We start from the raw sequence: 23,090 nt of genomic DNA, 5'->3' as shown, positions 1-23,090 counted from the left end.
CAAATTGTTGAGTGGATAGAATTATTGCATCTATTGATTAGGACTACTTTTAGTTTGTTTGTTAGGCAAATAGATTTGAGGAGATTTGTTTCGCGTACATTTTGCGGCTTCGACTCCATGGAAAAAAACAAATCAATACCAAATGTTTTCTGACATTACCCAACTGATGAGGTTTTGTTACAGGCTTTTTTGAAACTTACCCTGAACCCTGGAGTTGACGCCACAGTTCCACGATTCCACTTAATTCACCCAATTTTTGGTTAAATCTTTATCTAACAAACGGCGATCGCTAGAAGATCGTCCGAAATGCTTTCTCGAAGCCACCATTGAGCCAATGTTACGCACCGTGGGTGTTATGTATGGCTAGACCAAGGGCCACCGTGACCGCGTGTCCCTCGAGGGCTTGAGTGGAATTGTGTAACGTCGACCCCGGAGAACGATCGTTCGGCGGAGTTGGGTACCAGGGAAGATAGGTCAGGGTCGCGGCTAGACAAGGTTCGGCATTGAGATGGTGGTTCCGTGTTGCGTCTACTGGGACTGCAACTGGTTACGACATGAACGACCGAAAACCAGCTGTGTTACCGAAGGATAGAGTTCGTCGAGTTAGGGGAATCCCATCGGCGAAGGTCCCGTCGGCAGAGGTTGAACTTGGCTTCTTTCACCAGCAGATCGTGCAGCCAGGAGGAGCACTTAATCTTCAAACCTCAAGGATGAGATGCGTTCTTGGGGTGCGATAAGCAGGGCTCGGTGCATCGGATGCAATTTTGCAACGTGATTTGCATACCCCCGGGGGTGGGCGCAAGCATAAGACCCGAACACCACCCGAAACATCGTCGCCCACCGAAGGCGGAAAATAAACAAACAAACCGAATCTTCTCATTGTCACCACCACTACTACTACTATCGACTTCACTACAGACGACGATCACCACCCAAAACCCTACTCCCGCCCGATCTCTTTCCACTCGCTCTCTCTCTCTCTTGCGCTCTCTCACTCTGTCCCCGCGAAAGGCACGTTATCGGTTATGCACCAACACTCACGCATGCAGACGGCGCGCACCGAGAGGAAGGCTACGATGTGTGTTAGTAGAGCCAAGGGCAACACCTACCGCGTTTGTTACGGCTCAGGGTGGCGGCCACTCTCACTTTCGGCGACACGCGTGCTGGGAGATGAGGTAATACACGGTGGTCTTTGCCGACATGGGACATGGGACATGGCCGCAGGTGCACCGCGCCACCACCGGCGCAGGATCGCTGCCGGTGTAGTGGTGTGCTGAGCCCGTATCTGCTACCAGGAAGGGACCCGACGAAGGAACAGCAGCAGCAGCGGCAGTCGATGCGCGCGATCGCGGCAAAACAAAGGGGGGCCACGCCATTATTGACGCGAGTTCGATCACACCCGGAGACCCGGAGCCAGAGCAGCAGCGGCCAAGGTAGCCGCCATTGTCGCGCCCCATTGTGCGGCGCTTCTTCGGGGAACCTTCTGTGAACCCGCGTGAACCGTCGGAACCGATGTGAGCGTGCTATAAAAGGTACTAGCGACAGCCACCACCAGCCACAGAACATTGCGGCGTTCCGTTCCGGCCGGTTCCGGCAGTTGCTGTGGCTTGTTGTGACCGTGTTGTGACGTGAAATCCTTTCCACGATCCTCCCGATCCTCCAGCTTCAGAGCGCTCCCACTTGTCGGATCCTTTCATTGCCGCCGCTACTGTCCTGACACATCATGATCGCTGGACCTCGCACCGCGCTGCCACTCGCCACCGTTCTGCTGGCGGCGATGGTCGGCCATCTTCTCGCCGCACCAACGGCCACCGACGACTCCTGTGATTGTGGTGAGTGTCCTCGTGGAAAGTGAAAGGTTTGACGACGTGTGGTTGCCCCCCCAGAAAAAAAACAGTTTGTAAACAACAACAGCAGCGTACGTTCCGCCGAATTATGTTATCAGGGCGGTGCAGCGCCACCCGGGGGGAAAGCTCCCCGCCGGTTGCGTAACCGAGCCCCGCAGGAAAGTGCATCTCTCAACTCGCGTTGCGTGAGCGAAAGCGAAAGGAAAATTTTGCGTCTCACAGCAGCAGCAGCCGCCGCCAGTGCCTTCAGTTCATCATCTTCAAGAGCGAACCTTCAGCGCGCGCATTTTTCCCGCGCGGCCATGTGTGCGTGAGTGTGTGGGGTGGGTGTGTCACTGTGGCGAAGCAATAGGGCCCCCCGAACCCCCGAATGAGGCCAACCGAAGCGAATTAGGTTAAGCGTATGTGTCGCGGAGATCCATCGGTTTCGCATTTATGCACCATGCCCCGTTGCAAGTATCGGCCCGATCGTGTGTCCATGTGAGTTTGCGGTGTTGTTTGCTGCAATTTTTCGCAACATAGCCACGGTGGGGAATTTGTGTGGGATCGGCGGACAGATTTGTTTTTAGGAAGAGTTTTTGTGTTCTTTGCATGTGGTTTGATTAAATTCAACGTTTGATGTGTAACACACGCGTTCGAGTATGATAAGGAACCCATCATCATTATTGATCCTTGAAGTCATTATTTAAAATCATACAACATTTTTGATACACACTGCAATTGAACTTGTTAATGTGAAAAGAACCATTCATTGGGGAAAAGTGAAATCAATTTACAGTAAATAAAACTTATCCACCTCTGCTGGATAAGTGTTTCTTATGGCACGTGTAACGCGCTACGATCGCGCAACGCGGAATTGTCACGCAACTTTGGGTTTATCGGCGTGACGCGTGAATGATCGCGATCGTTTGTGGGAATTTTGAAACAAGTAATTATTACCATCCCATGAGTACTATTGTTTAAACGTCTGAAAGAGTTCTTATAAGTTTGTTTCTTCATCCAAACATAAATCGGTATTATATACTTGATTCAATACATGATCACTCGCGATATCGTCATCAATGTTTTTCTTCATGCCAAAAAATCTTCAACTACTTCTGGAAAACTAAATTTAGGGTTTTTTCGCTGCCTACAACCCAATGAAATAGAACTAGTTTGGGGGTCACTGCTATGTATTGCTCGAATGAAACTGTCTTCTAAATTGTTCTCTCTGGAAAATTCACTTTTTTCTGACGGCTACTGGTTATTAAGATATTCCTAAACCTTCTTATCAAATCTTTATCGACATTAAAAACAGCTGCACGCTCAGGATCTGAAAATATTCTGTCATTATACCGACTATGCCCCAAAAGAAGCACACCCCTACTGCACATCGAAAAGGAATAAAAATTGCACAAGATAGAATTCTATACAAACGTACTATATTCTTAAAGAGGTAAATAATTATTACATGCAAAGTTAACATTTGCTTAAATAATATAAAGCAAAGTATTATAAAGAAATAAAGATTTTAAAGGCAATATGTTTTGTATGGCCATTTCACCAGGCGTCTCCGTATAGAGCAATAAGTGTTTTCTGAAAATAAGCTTAGCGGATACAGACGGATCGGGACAGATACAAAACTTACTGGAAATACGAAACTGGTTCATGCGAAACAACGTGAAACATTTTTTTGCTGCATTATCGAAATTGAAAAAATGTATGTTGAAATGTTTTTCATAGTTTTCTATACTAATTCTCGCTAAAAATGTAACGTGAAAAATGTACAACGTGAATATTTGATTTTGCATTACCTTTCGAATGTTGCATAATATAGGTACATTACCGATGCAGAACTGCACTAACGATCGTGTTAAAGTATCTGATAAAAGTTGGTTTTAAAGAGCCATTTCTATCACTCTTTCTACTTTGGTCAACCAATTTATCAAAACATAACTAAAATCCTCACTTAAAGTGGGTTCATGATCGCCTTTTCCCGCAGTCCCCACTCGACCCCGGCGAAATGAAATAACATCTTCTGGTTCTCGTACTCTTCCCCACAGTCTGCGGTGTCGGAGGGCGCACGAATCGGATCGTCGGCGGCACGGAAACGGTAGCGCACCAGTTCCCCTGGCTGGCCGGGCTGTTCCGGCAGGGCAAGCTGTACTGCGGAGCATCCGTCGTTTCGCGCAACTTCCTCGTCACGGCGGCCCACTGCGTCAACTCGTTCGAGCCGAGCGAGATCAGGGTTAGTAGTATCCCGTTTTCCCTCACCCATACTTTTCTCTGACCGCTCGGTTGTCTCCCGTACAGGTGTACCTCGGGGGTCACAACATTGCCAAAGACTACACGGAGCTGCGCCGGGTGAAGCGCATCATCGATCACGAGCTGTTCGACATCTTCACGTTCAACAACGATATCGCGCTGCTGGAACTGGACAAACCGCTGCGCTTCGGCCCAACGATACAGCCGGCCTGTCTCCCGGATGGCAGTAAGTATTGAACGGGAACGCTGGGGAACTTGGTGGGCCACAGCACTGACTACCCTCTGATTGACAGGTGTAGCGGATTTCACCGGCTCGCTCGGTGTGGTGGCCGGCTGGGGACGGATCGAGGAGAAGCGCCCGCCATCGAAGACACTCCGGGCGGTCGAAGTGCCCATCTGGTCGCAGGATCAGTGCCTGGAGGCGGGCTACGGCAGCAAGAAGATCTCCGCCAACATGATGTGCGCCGGATACCACGACGGGCAGAAGGACGCGTGCCAGGGTGACAGCGGTGGCCCAATGCACAAGATGGGCCCTCTCGGCAGCATGGAGGTGATCGGGGTGGTTTCGTGGGGTCGCGGCTGCGCCCGGCCCAACCTGCCCGGCATCTACACGCGCATCGTCAACTACCTGCCCTGGATACACCAGAAGCTCGCCGGCGAGTGCCTCTGCCCGCCGAAGGACATTGCCCGACGGCTCTGAGGCGTCCCCATCGGTCGTCTAGCTGTGTTGATAATTTATTCGTTTTCTAGTCACAAGAAACCATAGGCTTACACCGCACCACCACCATACAACACTGCCACCGTCATCACCGCCACTGCTACTGCTACTATTAGCTCGTAAGTGTTCTCGAATAGGTTTTGGGTATTCGCGTTCGGTACCAAATGAAATGCATTTCGAAATAAAAAAGATCATGCGCCCCACACGCTGCTGTTGCCCCTTTTGTCGAGCTGCGTCTAATCGCGCCCGGGGAGCCAACGGAACGTCCTATATGGCGCGAAAGAGACCATCCGACCATGGGCGGCCGGACGGGCCAAAGTAGAAAGTGAGCATATGAGTGGTGCATCTCCCATCGACCGGAAGGCCCCCGCCGTCGCCACTACACCCGGTAGTGGACGATCGCGGGAGAGTGAAATGAAAGTGAATCTCGGCGGGCGCTCACTGTGGCCAGCGATTTGATGGAGGGGTTTCTCTTGCTCGGCCACCCGACTCCGAAGCCGACTCCGGGGTCCGGGACTCTCTCACGTCGGAAACCCCTTTCGCTCTGGGGGGTGGGGCACTCATGGCGCGTGTACATCATCCCGATCGATCGCCGACTAGGAGATCGACGGTTGCCGTCGGTGGAAAATGAAAGTAGTTTCTCCGCTGGGCTCGGTCGCATCGGTGCCGCCGAAGAAGCGACACTGTCAAGGCCACACGGACTGTGACTGCGCGTGCGTTCGTTCGTTTGGAAGTGCCCCACTGGCAGGATCGACCCGGACGGCCATTCGAACGCCAGCGCCGTGTGTTATCCAATCGCGCCCGCGCCGTACAGTGAGTGCTCGGCCGATGAAGCGAATCGGATCGGATTGGTCGCGGTGATTGAATAATGACAACCAAGTGCCCGCCGCAACCGCGCTGTGCAGTGCTCTGTGTGGGCACATCGGATTCGTTCCCGGGTTCCGCCACCGAACGCGCAATATCAATGCGCGTCGCCGATTGTCGCGTAGCCAATTAGCTCTCCCGGCAGTGGCGGCCGTTAGCGATTTACATAAGCCCCCCGCGGCATTTTTGGGCGGTTCGATCGGTGACGGATTTCGCAGGCATTCGATCGGCGATCGGCTTGCGAAATCCGATTTCACCGATCCAGCTGGTGCGGTGTGGTTCTTGCAATAGCGCAAGAGAGTCTGCGGGCCCGCCCGTTGGATTCTGGTTATCTGGTGGAGCTCGAGTCCGTGTCTGGCCCAGGCGCGGCTGTTTCACGTTTTCCCAGTGGCGCGTGTCCGGGTTCGAATCATTTCACTTTCAACCGTGGTCGTGATTGTGCGCGTTTCTGGCGAGAGCCCCCGAGCAGCTCTCGGGTGCCGTGTACGATACGGTGGGATTCCGCGGGTCGTGTAGGAAAGGTGCGCGTGAATACTACAAACCGAATTTCGGTATACTGAAATTCCTGAAATGCCCCGATCGGTGCGAGGAGCGCCGTCGATCGTTGGCCTCGTTTTCTGTTTTGGTTATTATGATGGCGCGCCGTGGCGAAAATGGCGAGTCGAACTGGATTCGAAGACGGTGGTTCGAAAAACTTTCTTCATAATTTTCTCACCCGAAAAAACCGAAACCCGAAATCGCCCACTTCCCGGAGGTGGATCTCGGCCTGGTGTGTCCAAAGTGTGTCAGTTGTGAGCAGTATCTAAACGCACGGATTCACACGGACCTCCGGGGCGAAAGGTGCCATAATAAGGACCCCCTCCCCCCCCGATATTGGTGTTGGGGTGACCAAAATTCAAACCGAAACGGTTGCGCCTTTCGGACGACGTTCGACCACCTTTGTGCCGCGGGAACCCAAAATGGGTAAACCGGTGGATTATTGGGCGGCCCGCGAGACCTTTCACTGTTGGGGGTGAATCACCGTGTTTGCATTAACGTGTGCGTTGCGAGAACTGAAGCAAGGAGCTAAACTTAATATCGGGACGTAGTGAACAGAATCTGCAAGTGTTTTCGGTGATGTTTTGAGCAAAAATAGTTTTTATGCGAAATCACATGTTGGCCGTTATGATCTGCGACCGTCTGGCATTTGCCAAGCTCCTGTACAAGTTAAAAATGTTAAAGTGATTCGCAGCGGTTATTCGGTTGGTCAAAGCTTTGAATAAATCTAAACCAAGGCCCATGAGTGCAAGGTTCCATTCATGATCTATGATGCCTCACAAATATGTGGCTTTTTTAGTTCTAGTCGCTTCTTCTTGATTGGTTCGCTGAAACGGTAGAGTTAGATGGTCGAATTAACTCACTAGAGCATTAACCGTTTCGTCAGATGTTAACAATTTTTGATGGGTAATTGGTCCTTCCGAACCCCCCGCTACACGTGCACACATAAAACAGTTTGCATCAATCCGCGCATTGAAGTCTTTCGTGTACGGTGCATTATTCGATCCGAAAATGGTTTGATTTCGTTGCGTTTCATTGATTGTCGATATCACCACTTGAGTCTATGAACTTTCAAAACGGATAAATTTGGGTATCATATAGTACTGGGTCACCGGCCCCAGTTATGTCCTGACCGGCCCAGTATGATCATGGCTCCATTAGTTGCTACAGTTACTAGTGGCTTTTCCAGTGACCAAGAGCGAGCTGCAACTTCGACATCGAAGTTTTTGGCCGAGAACGGAGCAAACCGTTCCTGTCCCCGGCGTTCGATAATGGCGTTTTCTCCATAAATTTTACATGGTTTTCGGTGCCTTTTTTATAGTGGATAGCTTTTTTATAGTGAGAAGACATTGGCATACTTCTTCAGTTTGCCACTCATTTTCAAATCGATGTAATTTTTTACAAGACCGACTAGTTACGCATCTGAGTTTACTAAACAGTTAATTTAGAACGGAAAAGGATGGAAAAGATGGAAAAAGAAATCTCTTATTTCTGAGTGAAATTCAAAACATTAGGCCTTTGACAAATCCTTTTGTCAAAGAAGTCTTAGTCCTTATGGGCGAAGAATTCTAGTAATCCATTTTCACAATCTTCTTTTTACGTTAACGTAAACGAAACGGCTCGATTTCGTTCCGTTTGGCGAAGGACTCCCTGGTGACGATCCATCATGTTTTCTGGTGTTAGTTAGTGTGGTATGTAAAATCGAACTTCTTTTTTAATTTAGCTTGGCGGAAATGGTTTAAAACTGTTGTGTGGTCTATCCTTAGTTCCTAGGCGAAGATACGGATACTAACAGGACGAACAACTTCGTCTATTTCTGTGAGTTTACCAACCTTTCACGGACCTGCCTGTGCATTATCGCACATGCAGTATTAGGCCACATGAACTTGACTGCACACATTTTTTCGTCAATAGAGGATTTTCCTTTCTTCTTCCAAACGCTTTCCAAGCAGTCTTTTTGACAAGTGTCTTGTACCAAAAAGGGAAAACACTGCACAATGGGGAGGGAAAACACTTAAATGAAATGTTCTCTAAAACCAAAAAAAAAACGATCGTTAAGACCCTTGTGTTAAGGGCGTCTCAAGGTTCAGTGCCACTTGCGCCCTCGTCATAGTTCCCACGCGCGTGGCGAGGGCAATATACTCCCCCCCGGGGGGTCCGGACATGCGGCGCATTTAACGCACCCATCGCGGATCGCAGCAGAAAGGCGCCTTTCACTGTGCGGTGCACTGTTCAACGCGGATGTGGGACGCTCAAACGCAATGAGAAAGAGCCTTGCCTGCGCCAGCGCCAGCGAAGGGTCCATCCGCGGACCCTTCTTTCTGCGTGACATTAGACGTCACCGGTCCGTGTGGAGCCCCGTAGCGTCGTGGCCCGAAACCGTTTCCCCAGACTCCACTGACTTCTGTCATTATATCATACGCTTTGGACTAACATGCCACCGTCCCGCCGTGGGGCAGGCTATACTCTTTTCTCCCCGTGTTTAGCTTCTTCTCCTGTGTCAGGCTGTCAGGGGTTGCTACTGCGCCGCCGCCACATTCCAGTAGCCCGGGATGGACCACTAATCCGTGCCGTGCCGTGCCGTGTGGTTCAAATGGGAAAGTGAGAAACAGCGCTGCAACACCCGAGGTACCCGAGCGTCCGTCCGCCTGCGCCGTGCCGATCCGGATCCGGACCCCCCCCCCACCGGTGGCTAGATCCGACGGCGCTCCAGCCACAGCCAGCGACCGATGTTAAATAATGTTTCTCGCACCCGGCCCGTTCCCGCCGTCGCCGCCGCCGCCGCCGTGTTTCGCCCGGAGCTGCGCGAAGAAAGTGAAATGAGATTATGAGCCGTGTAAACATTGGTCGTGTCGACGAGAGTGAGCGGTGCAAGTGAAACGTGAAGCGGTGAAAAATTAAAGTGCTACAAACCGCGGGGAGAAAAAACCCGAAACCCCCGAAAGGCTACAAAGTTCGCCACGGACAGCGGACAGCTGGGCGGGTTGCGAATTGCCAGAAGACAGGATAGCGGAGTGGTAGATATTGTTCGGTGTGTTGTTGGGGCAAGAAAACACGCGAGCACGGCGTGGCCAGCTCAGTCAACCGGGGACTGGCACAGGCACCGGTTTCTCAATCGCTTGCGCTGCGTTTATGCTCAGCGGCCGCAGGATAGTGCAATGCAACCGAGACGGATGGGTGGGGGGCGGTGTGTGACAGTGTCCTTGCTGGCCGCGCTCTGCTGGCTGGCCGTGTCCGGTAGCGGAGCTGAGTCGATCGGCCGACGATGGAACGAGACCGAGCTGATCCTTCCGAGCCGATCCCGTAGCGGGCGGTTCCTGTTCGACACACTGTTCGGGCTGAATACGGCAGCCTTCTCGTTGGACGATGACGACGATCTGACCAGCAATCAGGTGAAAAGCTGTGATTGCGGTAAGCGAGCGATCATCAGCTGATCGAGGGTAGAAACGTGACGACGTGCTGTGCGGATTGCATACCCGTCGGGCTCATAGCGAGGGCACACCGAAACGCTTCACCGAAACGCTTTTCTGTCTCTGTTTGCAGAGTGTGGGGCCGCCAATCAGGAGATTAGGATCGTCGGGGGGCGCCCCACCGGCGTCAACCAGTACCCGTGGCTGGCGAGGCTCGTGTACGACGGTCAGTTTCACTGCGGTGCTTCGCTGCTGACGCGGGACTACGTCTTGACGGCGGCCCACTGTGTTCGCAGGTACGTCTAACCCCTCGCGATCTGTAACACCGTGATCGGGATCCATTTTTCCCTCCCTGTCCGTAGGTTGAAACGGAACAAAATCCGCGTGATTTTGGGCGACTACGATCAGTTCGTGGCGTCGGAGACACCGGCGATCATGCGCGCGGTCACGGCCATCATCCGGCACCGGAGCTTCGATCAGAACTCGTACAATCACGATATCGCGCTGCTCAAGCTGCGGAAACCGGTGGACTTTACGAAAACCATCCGGCCGGTGTGTCTGCCGAAGGAACGCAGCGAACCGGCCGGTCAGCTCGGGACGGTGGTGGGCTGGGGCCGAACGTCCGAGGGAGGCACACTGCCCGCCCTGGTGCAGCACGTGGACGTGCCGATCTTGACGTTGGACCAGTGCCGGAGCATGAAGTATCGCGCTTCCCGTATAACCTCCAACATGGTAAGGTCCTGATGAGCAGGCTCTGTCGAGTTTGGGATTAAACCGTGTTTTCGCTTTTTGCAGCTGTGTGCCGGCAAGGGCAAGCAGGACTCGTGCCAGGGGGATTCGGGCGGACCGCTGCTGGTGCGGAGCGGGGACAAGCACGAGATCGTCGGGATCGTTTCGTGGGGCGTCGGGTGCGGCCGGGCCGGCTACCCGGGAGTCTACACGCGGGTCGCTCGCTATCTTCCCTGGCTGCGCGCCAATCTGGACGATACCTGTCTCTGCTCCAAGTGAACGCCAAGTACAGTGATACGAAATGAAGCTGTTGTAAATAAAAGTCGAATACGTACAACCACCAACCATCACCGCGATCCTGTCATGGGACACGTTCGCTTTCGCAGCACGTGTAATGGGGCCATCGTAAGGCCTGGGTGGTTCCATTCCTGGGCACTGATCCACATTCGCGGACGGTGATAGAATGGCATCAGGAATGGGATCTCCCGGCCGACCGGCCAGATTAACGCGTGCAGATGTAGCACAGGCCATTAATCGCTCCGAAGCATGACATGAGCATTAAAACATGAAATGGGACCATACACGGTGTGACACGCCGAGCGGAATTTGATGAGACGGAACCGCGACCTAGGGAGCAAACGCATTCTCACGCATACTCAAGGGCGGCTCAAGGAACTCCGGAATGTGAGGCATAAATTAAAGAACCAAATGATCGTGAACAGCTCATTATCAACGCCTCATCGTGGGCCGTAATTGAATCAGCGTTTCGACGCGTGTCGGCAGGGAGAAGAGCGATAGGGAAAGGGCGAAAGAGAACGGAGCGGCTAATAAGGCTTCACGGGAGGCTCACGTTTGCATGATGTATGTTTTGTCGAGGTGTTGATGGCGCGGTTTTCGGTAATAATAACACTGTGGACGCTACAATGTTTCTAATGATGCGCTTCGCAGCGTGCGCGCCGCTCGTAAAATGTTATCGAATTATTTTATCTCTCTGTTTTCTCAAGACGATAAACTTGCTCCACGCGTTAGAAAGCCCTGCTCTGTCCCATTAGGTTTGGGAATTTCTTTCGTTCTCAGCTTTGTGTTTGCTTGGCCAAGTTGAACTTGAAATTCTCTAATCATTGCGATCAGCCGAGTCGGGCGAATGTGTTTGTGGCCGAGCAAGGGCGATTATGTTGTTTTAATTATGTAGAACTCTGGGCTCACGGGAATGCCTAGGAAAGTTCAAGAGTGACTCGGTATAATTTCGAGGTAAAAGTAACAGCAGTCCTCACTTCTAATTTCGGTAAATCCTAATAGATTTGTTTGAAAAAACAAATTCTACGACAGGAATAACAGAATCTTTTCATCGACCCTCAACTTTGTCAGCCGTCATCGAAGAAGGCATTGATGTAATGCGGGTTTTATATTTCCTTCACTGTCGAATGGGCGTTTTGTATTGCTACCAATAACGGACTTGAGTTCTGTGGACCGCCAACCAAAGTTGTAGGCATTTCTCCCGTTGTTATATAATTTTTAAATTCAAAACAAATTTAACTTTCATCGTTTGTAGGTGCGGATCCTTCGTCCTTCGCTCGAAACTTGGTTCACGATTGCTGAAGGCGTGTCTTGGTCTTGTTTTGGGCTTACTGGCTTGGATTTTGATGAGTATGATGTCCGCCTGTCATATGAGTTATCCTGGTGAACCTTCGAATTGATCTTTTCAACGAGCATCCAGTTCTTAATTTTTATTTGACCATGTCCGAGCTGTGAGGTCTTTCGCCTTCTGTTCGTCACAACGATTCTAAGTTTGTAGCAAAACTTTCACAAACAAAACTGTCCAAACAAAATTCCGTCAAAACATTTCAGAATGGGCTACTGGGATTGCCGTTGTAAAATAAGAGATTGTCGCCGATACTGTAAGCGGAAGTCTGCCCGGCATAAGTGCCGAAGGTAAGTCGCTTTCTCGTTCCGATTACGATTTAAAAACTGTTGGCACGTACTTGGTCACGTTTTAATAGCAATATGCCAATGCAATGTAATGCTCGCCCCGAACGGAACCAATCCTACATTCGGTCGCAATCCGAACCCGTGCTTTCTCCGGTTCCCTGGTATAAAAGTATACGATGCGATTGCGATGGAAATGGATGGTCAGCAGCACAGGTTGACCGGATGGCGTTCTTGGGACCGTACGAAGAACCTCAGGCTGAGGGAGCAAGAACTCGAGAAAGAGCTCCCGACCGTCGTCGGCGGAGTTGTGTAAAGTGCTGGCCAGCTTTGTTTACCTTTCGTTCTTTCGTGGCCGCCGTCTCTGGGATGCGATCCCTAAACGCTCTTAAAATGTATCGGGCCCGGCCTGCAAGTCCGGGCGGCCGATGATCGCCGTCGGTTCGTCGGTCGCCGTCTTCACGAACGCTTGCCGAAGACGCTCTCGAACGCGGATGATAAAAAGAAGCGATCAAGTGGCCGCGGAGAAAGCCGACCTGCGTGCGATGCGCGCCGGAGCTTATCCCGAGCCCCAGTCCAGTTGGTGACCGCGGCCGGAACGGACGGGTTATTCGCGACGCACTCTCGACGGCAGGTTTGTCCCCGGGTGGAAGCACTGTTCGGCTCCAGCGGTTCGGTCCTCTTAAACGGTACTCTGCTGTACGTACGTTTCGTTGTGCTGTGGGCAGCGATCCGGAAACCATTGCTTCATCGCGAGTGATCAGAGATCCGGCCAGGAACCGTAGAACCGAGTGTGAAGTGTGAACGTTCCCCTGGACCGAAAAAGGCACCGAAACGAAGCCAGACTGTGTGTGCTCCAGAACTCGACCGGAACGCCCGGTCTGCGCCGGACGGAAAATAATTCCTCGAAAATAATTACCGCTAAGTTCGATAATTACCGTGCCGAGTGGGGGAAGATGTGCAACTTTGGCGTGTCGGTGGTGAATTCGATCCGCGTACAGCTCTAATGAGCGCCGGTCCGAACAGAAATAAACAATTCCCCAAGTGAATCACCCTGTGGCGAGCCGAATTGGCGAGCAGCGAAACAACGGCTTCGGGTACGAATTGCGCCGCGGAATTGGGCAAACCCGACATGGAGGGATCCGTTTCCGGTCGAATTAATTTCACCGCACGTCGGCTGGCGGTGGTCGCGGTAGTGCTGCTGGGTATTGGTGGGGCCACCGCGAAAGTACAGGCTCACGGCAAGTACGAGATGCTAGCGACGCCCAATAAAAACACCGACGAACGGAGCATCGTCGACAACATGAAAATGCTGTTCGGTACGGGAAGCAATAGAGCACCGGCTCACGATACGCCTGCCAGTGCCTGCAGCTGCCGTAAGTATGCCGTAGGACAAAGTCGGCGGGCCGTACAAGAGTCTAGAAACATGTCCAAGCTTAAAGTGCTGTCTTGTACTATCGTGGGCATCATTACATTGAAATTCTTCACTCAATTCTTACTTCCCGAACCGAAAACCACATTGACACTTCAGCTACAGGCAAGTGTTCCGTTCCAAAGTGCATCACCGTCCCGGCTTTGGGAAAGGACAACTCCTTTCCCCAAAGGGGTGGCACCCACCACTGTGACATTCTCTCGCTGTGTCTGCATTTTAAAGCTGCTAATGAGCAGTGTATACTCACTGTCTGGAGACGACCACGGGGCGTAAAAAAAAAGGAGGATGATCGGATGATCTCAATATTTTGATTTCTCCGTTCCAAGTCGACCAACGGTGGAAGAAAGCAACAAAAAAAACCAGAATCTAAAATCTTCGAAATGTCGACGCTGATATTTACACCACCGTGGGGCTCGACTCGGGGCTCAAGTGCTTCGCGCGCTGGTGGTCTCCTGCGAGCGACACAAAAAAGCAACCGAACCAACACCCGCGCGTGGATTCAAATTTCTGGCCCGGCCAAGAAACGCCGGTCGAGATGGCGACAGGCGCCCCAGGAAGAATGTGGACCCCTTATCCTGGAGGTGGCGTCAACACGAAAATATAGCTCTTGGGACACAACGTTATAGCTTTTTTTAGGGTGTGAAGTATGCGCCGTGATGCTTCCGTCGGGTCCGGAGTTCGATGATCGATCGGAATGCTTACGATTGAAAGGCCATCCCTGACCAATCGAAAGGTCAACCAGTTTGGGATGGAGCCAGAGTGGACCACCAAGTTGCGATTGAGAGTTCCATTCCGGGCTGGGCTAACGTCGATGTCGGTCAATCCGTTTATTGGACTCGAGGTGCTCGATTGCTCGAGACTTTGACCTTGACTTACGCTATATTAGCACTTTGCTTTGACCATGACTAGGTATGCTCCTGCTGCATTGCGTAGTACTTTTTGGGACACTAGTTCCCTGAGATCATTAGTAACCCGGAGATCAGACCCATCTTTGCTCTTGTGTCTCTGGTGCAATCTGATATTTAAAAAGTGTCTGTGCGTCGAAGGACAAGACCTGCTCAATTTTATAAACAGTTAACATAATCCACAGATGAACCACTCACTTCATGTTTACCGCAGTTATGCCACTTTGGCCACGATCTGTTCAGCAGGTTCTCACTCGCAGTGAGGCAAGCCAAAACAAGCCCTCGCTCCTGGCCATGTATTAATGGCCTTCACAATTCAATGGCGCTAACCTTAGCTGAAGTTCATTTATCGCCATCGAACAAATGTAACTTTGTGGCGTTGTTTGCAAGCTTGAGGTGTCATTTAATATTCCGGAGTTATGTTGCGTTGCTAATTTGTTTTAGTCTTCTACACTAAAAGTTCCAAAAGGGCTTCTTTTCCATATTATTTTAACGAACAAAATGACGCCCGACACTTAGGCGTTTCGTTTGAACGAGTTCCTGGTTGAGGCGACTTCTCGCTCTAGAACAAGGAACGTTCCGGTAGGCTTTGGTAGGATCAGCTGCTGGTTATCCACTACAAACTACTAGAGAAGCACCAAGCAGTTAGTGCCCACGAATGCAGTGTTTGACATTCTTCGAAACTCCAGTTCCAGTTCCAATCAGAAGCTTCAATATTTATCAATTTAACTTCACTGTAAATGCTTCACAGTGACGAAAGGGAACGGTGGAAACTTTGTTTGTAATTCGGCCAGTCATACAGTTGGGGTGGTCAAAGTTTCTCCTTCCCTTCAAACCTCGACCTCAGCAACCGATTCCACGTGACCACCACGGCAACCACTTTCATTGGCGGCACCAAAACAGCTAGCTGTGCCCAAAAAACGGTTGCCGAAACCGGTCGATCCAACCCCCGATTCCGTGCTGGTGTCGATAATTATAAACTCCCGGTTCACCAAAAGATTCACCTTCAACAGTGTTTGATTAATTGGCTTCGAATCGCCCGGCGGGCCGGCTCCTGGTACCAACCTTTACTTTCCGGCGCGGCCCACGGTGAGTGTCCATTTTTTCGGACCTCTCCAACGTCCGGACGTTTCGGCCTTTCAGAGAGTGGGCCGACGCAGAAACATTGTTTTGATAGATATAATTTTTTCCCTCGATCGTCAGCGGGGATCGGCGCTTATGGCGGCTATTACCCGATCACCCGGTAGAAAGCTCTTTGATGATGGACCTCTCGGTGATTGGAGTGCGCATCGGGGGCGCATAGAGTTCCTACGAAAAAAAAACGGCCGATTTTTGTGGGCCGATGGAGCAGATGAAACCTTCGCACCCAACCGACTGTCTGCCGTCGATCCCGGTTTTCCAAGATAGCGCTGTGGCCAACCGGGGCAAGTGGGGGCTCTCGGTTCGTGACGTGCCAATAATTAATGATCGAGTGACACGCACTCTTCCCCGGCGTGGCCGTGTCGTGAAAGCAATTAGCGGCCGGCCGAGGATTACGATTCACTAACGGGTTTTCCACCGCCGGCTTCACAGGATGCGGCGAGCGGAACGACGCGTCCCGGATCGTCGGCGGGCAGGTGACGGGCGTGAACGAGTTCCCGTGGATGGCCCGGCTCAGCTACTTCAATCGGTTCTACTGCGGCGGCATGCTGATCAACGACCGCTACGTTCTGACGGCGGCCCACTGCGTTAAGGGGTGAGTAGTCCGAGCCCGAGATCCGCCCGGATTGATCGATTGCCTCACACGCCCCGCGTTCCGTTCCCGCCCCACGGCAGCTTCATGTGGTTCATGATCAAGGTAACGTTCGGCGAGCACAACCGGTGCGACGAGTCGATGCGGCCGGAAACGCGCTTCGTGCTGCGGGCGATCGCGCAAAAGTTCAGCTTCCTCAACTTCGACAACGACATCGCGCTCCTGCGGCTGAACGATCGCGTGCCGATAACGGACTTCATTCGCCCGATCTGCCTCCCATCGGACCCAGGTGAGTTTGGGGCCAGGTGAGGCCGCCCGGTTGGCTGACGACCTAGCACAAGGTGGTCCCTCCGCGTGTTTGGATTCCGAAAAAGGTTTATAATATTTCTAAATTTTCTGCAAGCCTCTAGCGTCCCATTTAGCAAATGTCAAAGATTTTGCTAAATTTCTACAATCTCCAGAACGAAGTTTGACGTTTTGACGAAGTCAAATAATCGGTAGTTTAAAATCCAAACACTAGCGGGACCACCCTACAGTGCGTTTGTTGATCTTGAACCGTTTGGCAAAGAAAGCGACGATGGGAAGCGCACACATGGGAGCCCCGCGGAAAGTGTGGCCCCAAAAGTGACCCACTTTCGGGGCGAGTGTGGCCAGGGTTTACTTACCGTTTTTGCATTCCCTATCTGTCTGTCTGGCTGGCGTCGTGGGGCGCGCAGAAAACGCGTACGTCGGCACCAACGGCACGGCGACCGGCTGGGGCACGCTGAAGGAGGACGGCAAGCCGTCGTGCGTCCTGCAGGAGGTCGAAGTACCGGTCCTGTCGAACGAGGTCTGCAGCACGCAGACCAACTACACGGCCTCGATGATCACGGACAACATGATGTGCGCCGGGTACCTAGGCGTCGGCGAGAAGGACTCCTGCCAGGGCGATTCCGGTGGGCCGCTGGTGGCGGCCCGCGACGACAAGCGCTACGAGCTGATCGGGGTCGTGTCGTGGGGCAACGGGTGCGCCCGGCCCTACTACCCCGGGGTGTACACGCGCGTCACGCGCTACCTCGACTGGATCCGCGAGAACTCCAAGGATGGCTGCTTCTGCAACGAATGAGGCGGTGCGGATGTGCATGTGTGATAGGTAGGGCGATAGGTGCGCCGTAGATAGAACTCGAATCGGCCTCGGCCTCAGGAAGGAATTATACGATAATCAATCGGATCGGAGTTCCCCGTAGCAGTTTGTAGTAGAACACTGAACTGAGGACCCCCCAATTCGAGGGGCCATGCTGGAGAGGGTGGCCGATTTAATTTCACCATCGCTACCAACTTGAGGACTCTAACTACAACGTCTCCCCCCCCCGAACGGGTACCGTTAAATCGATCGTGGCCGGAATTTTAAAACGCTCGACAATTATAAACTAAGCGCACCACACTCTGGGGGGAACCAGATAGACAGAGCGAAACAGAGAGAGAGAGAGAGAGAGCGAAAGATAGTGCGAGCCCTTCTTCGAGGTTCTCCCGGAGCTAGAGTAGTAGATCGCGTCAGGTGGGAGCCGATCCGTTTTTATGAATGGAACGCCCGGTAGCGGGCAGACCTAGACCGCGAAGGGCAGAGCCGAAATGGGCCAACACGCTAATTGGTGTTACACGACGGTGGCGGCAGTTGGCGGTGGGTTGGAGACATTGAACTAATCTGATCCGATCCGGTCCGATCGGCAAAGCGGAACAGCCCATTAGATGGTTATCCGTATTTTAACAGGCTGTTTCTTTGTTGGGCGGTCGTCCGCGATATCTGATTCATGGCGGTAGAAGGTTAGCCCAGACCTGCGGGTGGTCACACCAGTTTCTCTTCCGATAGGCCCAGTTCTGAAGTCAATTTAATGTAGCAGGGACACGCGAGGGTAGATTAAGTCACAGCACCGTCAGAATCGAGACGCCGCGAGGGAAGTTTTACCTTGAGGTTGATAATATAAAACAATAAACGTAAACTGTAATTCGAGCTCGATTGTTTCTTTACTCTATTCACCTGTGATGGCTGAGTATTGGTAAGTAAAATGAAAACTTACACGAACTTACTGGTTGTAGAGTTTTTAGTCTGGACTGTAAAGGTAATCTAAACGTACCATATCCGTAGTAACTCCTACCCCATCGAAAGGCCGCATCTTTCCTTCGTTTCTGGCAAACACACCGTTACACAAAGCAACAGAGACTAGCATGATGCAAGCCTAGACTGATCGGTGGTTGTAACCAGATAAGAAGAAAACTAGAGTTCACCAAAAGTAACAGGAGGACTGAAAGTTGTGATTCCAATTGCATACTTTCGGGCGTTTCTCTAACAAAAAAATTCTGATCTTCTTTGTAGGGAATGTACTTTGGGTGCTGTTCGTATGACGAAGCAGCTCCCCATTGTCCGCTTCTCTGCCAGGCCCCGAATGAATCACCCGCTGTCCCCCGGGAAGAAGTTGGTAACAGTTTCCGCAAATACGCTACGGCGACGATAGTGGGCAGGACGCAAACAATGAACTCTTCACACCAGACGCTGGTGGCGCTGAACTTTGCACGTGACACGCTTTTGCTTCGCACCCATTCGCCGGAAGCTGCCACCTGGCGCCGGTTGGTTTGCGGAAACTTTCGTACGCCATACGCCACTGGCGGGGGGGGGGCTAAGATGTAGGTCCGAGGCTTTCGAGGGCGCGGACACGGACCTGTATCGTAAAATAGATCACCATAAAACGCTCCGTGTCTTTGTGTGTACGCCCTGTGAATCGTGTGAATCGCGTGAAACTGTGCCGCCCAACGAGGTTGTGGGTCGTAAAATCATTACCATAAAACATGAGGCACCTTCTCGCGGGGTTTATGTCGTTGTTCCGTGTTGTTGTTGTTGTTTTTTGCATTCTAGCGCCGGAAAGGTATCAATGCGGTCCCTAATTGAGTTCCCTCGTGAGCCGCCGACCTATTGCGTGGAGTGTGCGGATGAAGAAAGGCTCCCCGGGGAGCAGAAATTTCGACGACCGAGAGGCCCCGGGCTTGTTCAACTTCGCCCCAAACCGGCCGTTTCGTGTTTTCTCTTCTCCCTCTCTGTTACGTCGTTGATTCGGTCGATCCGGGTTCGCTGGAACCAGCTCTCCCGGCCGAAGAATATTACCGAACCGCGTGGGTCGCCCCCCACGGGCAGTGGGAAGATGGGGCCCCTGGGGCGAGTGGCTAGTGTGAATGTAACATTATAAGCCCCTGCCCTCCCGGTTCGGGTTCGGTGGAATCTAATCCTCCAATCTCCTTCACGGAGCGGGGTACGATGACAAACGGCAACTGGGTCAACGGCATCGACACACTTCGGCGGGTCCGCCGCGCGGCCAACGTGCGTTTCGCGCGTGAGATTCCTGCGCCATTGGCCGAGACCGCATTTTACCGACCGCTTCCGTCCGAGGCCCTGTTCTATATTCAGTTTTCAGTCTCCATTGCAACGGGCTCCGTTCGAGAAACGTGAGAGTCCACGAGCGAGTGCAATGGCTCCCGGGGAGCCACCGTCGTCATCGTCGTCGTGATTCTTATCACAAAGCAAAGGGTCTCCTCGGGCTGGACCAAAACAAAACAAGTTACCGTTCGACGGTCACGGCACGGAAACTGGCCACTCGAACGGGGCCAGCGGTTATAGGCAACACCTTCATAGGCCGGTTCTTAAGCCATGGCCGTTATGTAACGCAAAGCACTGTAGACTTCTGTGAAATAAAATTCCACCAAAGGTTTTTGAAAAGCGTGAGTAACTTTTGTGGTATTTTTTTCAAGTACCAGACAGTACAGCTGTTAATATGCAAGCAACGCACGTCTTTCAGGATGGAACTAATCCAAATAGATGACCAACCAAATCCAAATGTCGACGGAAGCCTTTCCAGATCTTTGGGCCTACATGTACCGTTTAGCAAGTCTATATTTTCTTCTTTATTTATTTAGTTAATGACTTATTTTTGTAACATGGTCAACAGACTAAGTGGCCTGATTAACAACTTAGAACGTGTGTCTAAGAACTAGCAGGAAAACTAATCACATGAGACGAGAGACAGGTAACCGGTATAAGATCTGTGCAGAAAAGAGAGAAGCTACCACTGTGTAGAAAAGAGACAAAAGCAAACTCTTCACGCGGAGAAAGAAAGATCATAGTAAGTGCGTTTGCGATAGTTGAGCTCAGTAAGTTTCGAACATCCGCTAGCGATAGTTAAAAAGAGGGAAGGAGCTATTTGATGTAAGTTTGCAACGAAATAATTTACTTCACACGGAAGAACTTACTTATACCGAATATTTTAATAAAATTAAGCAGTTTAAAGCTACTCAATAGCACGCTGTTTAGAATAGCATTTGGATAAATGACTAAAACGTTCTCTATGATGGCATACAAGAAAGTATATTGCCACAGTCGGGGCCAAGGGGTCGGTAGCAAATAACTACCAGGCTGTTCAATCGGTTTTGCGCTTCGATAAGAAAAGCATAATTTTATGATTTGAAATACGTTTCATTATTTAGTATAGCCTCCCTGGACATGAATACACTCTGTTCCTACGAGATTCTAATTTATGAAAAATACGTTTCCATAGCAGTTATGGCCTCAATATTTAATAAAAATCGCTTTCCACGCATAATTTTTTTTGAGTCTGAAAACAGATGTAGGTCGCTGGTGGCCAAATTTGGTGAATCCTTTAACTTTAATTTATGCCCTGATAAAAAATGAACTTTTAAACGTTTGAAATCAGCACCCCATCCTTCTACTGTACTAATTGAAGGAGACGAATCGTTATACACTTTCAACATTTGTTCATAAATTTTCTTTGCTTTTAAAGTTTCCAAAATGATACACTGACACGTCGATACTAAATGGCTTGAAAACAAAGAATGAAGTGTCCGATTGAAAAGAAACTTCGCAAACGTTCATGTGAAGAGTGTACTAACATAACATAATAAGTTTAGGCTAGCTATCAGCGGCTTCTGTGAGTATAGTTCCAAATCACTGAAAAAGGTATCAGCCGTTTGCTTTATTAGTGTCCTTCAATACCTTTCTAGCCTCGTTCCGGAGCAAAGTATAAGTAATGCGAGAAAAGTAATAACTTAGTGAGTAATTTATTCAGGTTCAATGTTTTTCATTTTGTCTGCCACGTTTATGCTACCCATTCTCACATTCCCTATTCGCAACAAAGAAACCCCATCTGTCCACCGGACCGTTCATCCAGCCGTCAGGGAGCTGGCCTCAGGTCGGCGGCCCCGGAGCCACGGTGCAACATTTTCCGGTTAGAATTGATGGATTCGAGCGTTCCGCTCGTTGGCGATAGAGTGATCAAATGGTGGCCCCGGTCGGTCGGCCGGACCCAAACGTCAGGCTTCACGCCTACCGGCTTCAGCCCCACCGTGGCGAACATTTCATTCTTCAAATGAAATCGACAGCCTCGTGGTGGTACGCGTGAGGTAATTGCAACTCTGCGCCATCGTAATCACGGGCACTGCCATGGCCACGGCCAACGGGGCTGTGCAGAATCGCGTCTGCGCGGCATAAAATTACGGTTAGTTGTAAAACGCGCGCGGTGATTAGATGAAAACATGTCCGTCAACATGTCGGCCGGTCAGCGGGCGAAGAATTTATGCGATTTTGCTCCGCGCGGCTGATGGATCCGTTTGCTGCGCAGGGAGGGTCCAGGCCATCCAGGAGGTTCATCATTAAACGCACAATCGCAATCGCCGATGCTGTTGCAATCGCGGCGAGAAAAGCCACACCGAAACCGGTATTCCTAGAACTGTGACGCCTTCATTCAGCGGAACCGTCCCGGGCGGTAATGAACTTGAAGAAATGGCCCCGGCCGACACACACCTATTTACATAAACACTGGCCCTGTAGGGCGGCCGTCCCTCGAGACCCGGTCGCCCGACCGTGCCGTTTCCAACGGGTTGCGCCAGTTTGGCTGGCCGGAGCCTCAGCACCATTCGCGCCATCGTCAGCCGGCCGGAAAGGGATCAACAACATTTCTTATGTCACTGGAATGTAGTGTTGCGACTTGTCTTCGTTTTGACGCAATGATGGAGCGATGCGCCCTTCGGTCAGTCCTTCGGCGGGCCTTACTGCACCGAGGCCTCGAGCCACGGGCCGCGTCCTACGGAAGATGGTAGAGATTTACTGGCGTGCGCGAGATGTGTTGCGTTGCACTCTACCGTCAATTTATGCGAGAAAAGGGCGCTAATTACTATACAAACATCATGGGATCCAATTAGCCACTTTCCAACGGAAGGCGGCCACCTTCGTTAGGTGGGGGTTTCGTTTGAGATATGCTTTCTACTTGAGTCGGTGGACATACCGAACCGAATCTTTGTTCGCAGCGTACGCCGCACTGTGATCTATTGCCCGTCTAGTTTTTGTACTTTGAAAGTGACTACTGACGAAACTATCGCAGAGTTAGTGGCCGATCTGTGTCATTCGTAAATTTTAACATCGCGAATGAAATATTTGGCGAAGCGATGGCTGGTAAATTTAGCCGTAACTACAACGGATTACGAAGGAAGAGCTGTCGTAGAAATGAGTGACGATCGGCGTAGAAATATTAGACAATGGCAAACAATAAGTGGAGTATAAATGGTTTTCGTTGACAATGGATAATTTGCTTCAGGTGTCCAGATAGAGAGTAACCATTAGTTCCAGAAGGCATTACCGAGCAGTTCGAGTAACTACTGGAGGTGAAACAGAAAGTCAACTTTGCAAGTTTGTTTATAGAAATTAAAGC

The 23,090-nt window shown here is 51.2% G+C and overlaps 2 protein-coding genes across 2 annotated transcripts; both read left to right on the top strand.

Annotated features, from left to right (window-relative positions):
- The first annotated feature begins 1,726 nt into the window (after positions 1-1,726).
- LOC131207458 (transmembrane protease serine 9-like) lies at positions 1,727-10,628 on the top strand. The gene is made up of 8 exons (XM_058200071.1): positions 1,727-1,832; positions 3,890-4,074; positions 4,140-4,317; positions 4,385-4,776; positions 9,351-9,621; positions 9,754-9,916; positions 9,983-10,352; positions 10,416-10,628. Exons 1-8 carry the CDS (start codon positions 1,778-1,780, stop codon positions 10,626-10,628), a joined length of 1,827 nt encoding a protein of 608 aa, XP_058056054.1. The 5' UTR covers positions 1,727-1,777.
- Positions 10,629-13,407: 2,779 nt separating this feature from the next.
- On the top strand, positions 13,408-17,449 carry LOC131207457 (venom protease-like). The gene is made up of 4 exons (XM_058200070.1): positions 13,408-13,651; positions 16,185-16,347; positions 16,428-16,633; positions 17,061-17,449. The coding sequence occupies exons 1-4, from the start codon at positions 13,408-13,410 to the stop codon at positions 17,447-17,449; spliced, it is 1,002 nt and encodes a 333-aa protein (XP_058056053.1).
- The last annotated feature ends 5,641 nt before the right edge of the window (positions 17,450-23,090 follow it).

Source organism: Anopheles bellator, chromosome 2, assembly GCF_943735745.2.
Source record: "Anopheles bellator chromosome 2, idAnoBellAS_SP24_06.2, whole genome shotgun sequence".
Taxonomy (NCBI): domain Eukaryota; kingdom Metazoa; phylum Arthropoda; class Insecta; order Diptera; family Culicidae; genus Anopheles; species Anopheles bellator.
The sequence above is the reverse complement of the archived record's forward strand: the minus strand, read 5'-3'. Positions and strand labels throughout refer to the sequence as shown.

Bases quoted from the DNA above. Each gene is read 5' to 3' on its own strand.
- LOC131207458 (XM_058200071.1), top strand. From the start codon at position 1,778: ATGGTCGGCCATCTTCTCGCCGCACCAACGGCCACCGACGACTCCTGT. The intron at 9,917-9,982 runs GTACGTCTAACC...CCCTGTCCGTAG, and splicing joins GCGGCCCACTGTGTTCGCAG to GTTGAAACGGAACAAAATCC. The intron at 10,353-10,415 runs GTAAGGTCCTGA...CGCTTTTTGCAG, and splicing joins CCCGTATAACCTCCAACATG to CTGTGTGCCGGCAAGGGCAA.
- LOC131207457 (XM_058200070.1), top strand. From the start codon at position 13,408: ATGGAGGGATCCGTTTCCGGTCGAATTAATTTCACCGCACGTCGGCTG. The intron at 13,652-16,184 runs GTAAGTATGCCG...CCGGCTTCACAG, and splicing joins TGCCAGTGCCTGCAGCTGCC to GATGCGGCGAGCGGAACGAC. The intron at 16,634-17,060 runs GTGAGTTTGGGG...TGGGGCGCGCAG, and splicing joins CTGCCTCCCATCGGACCCAG to AAAACGCGTACGTCGGCACC.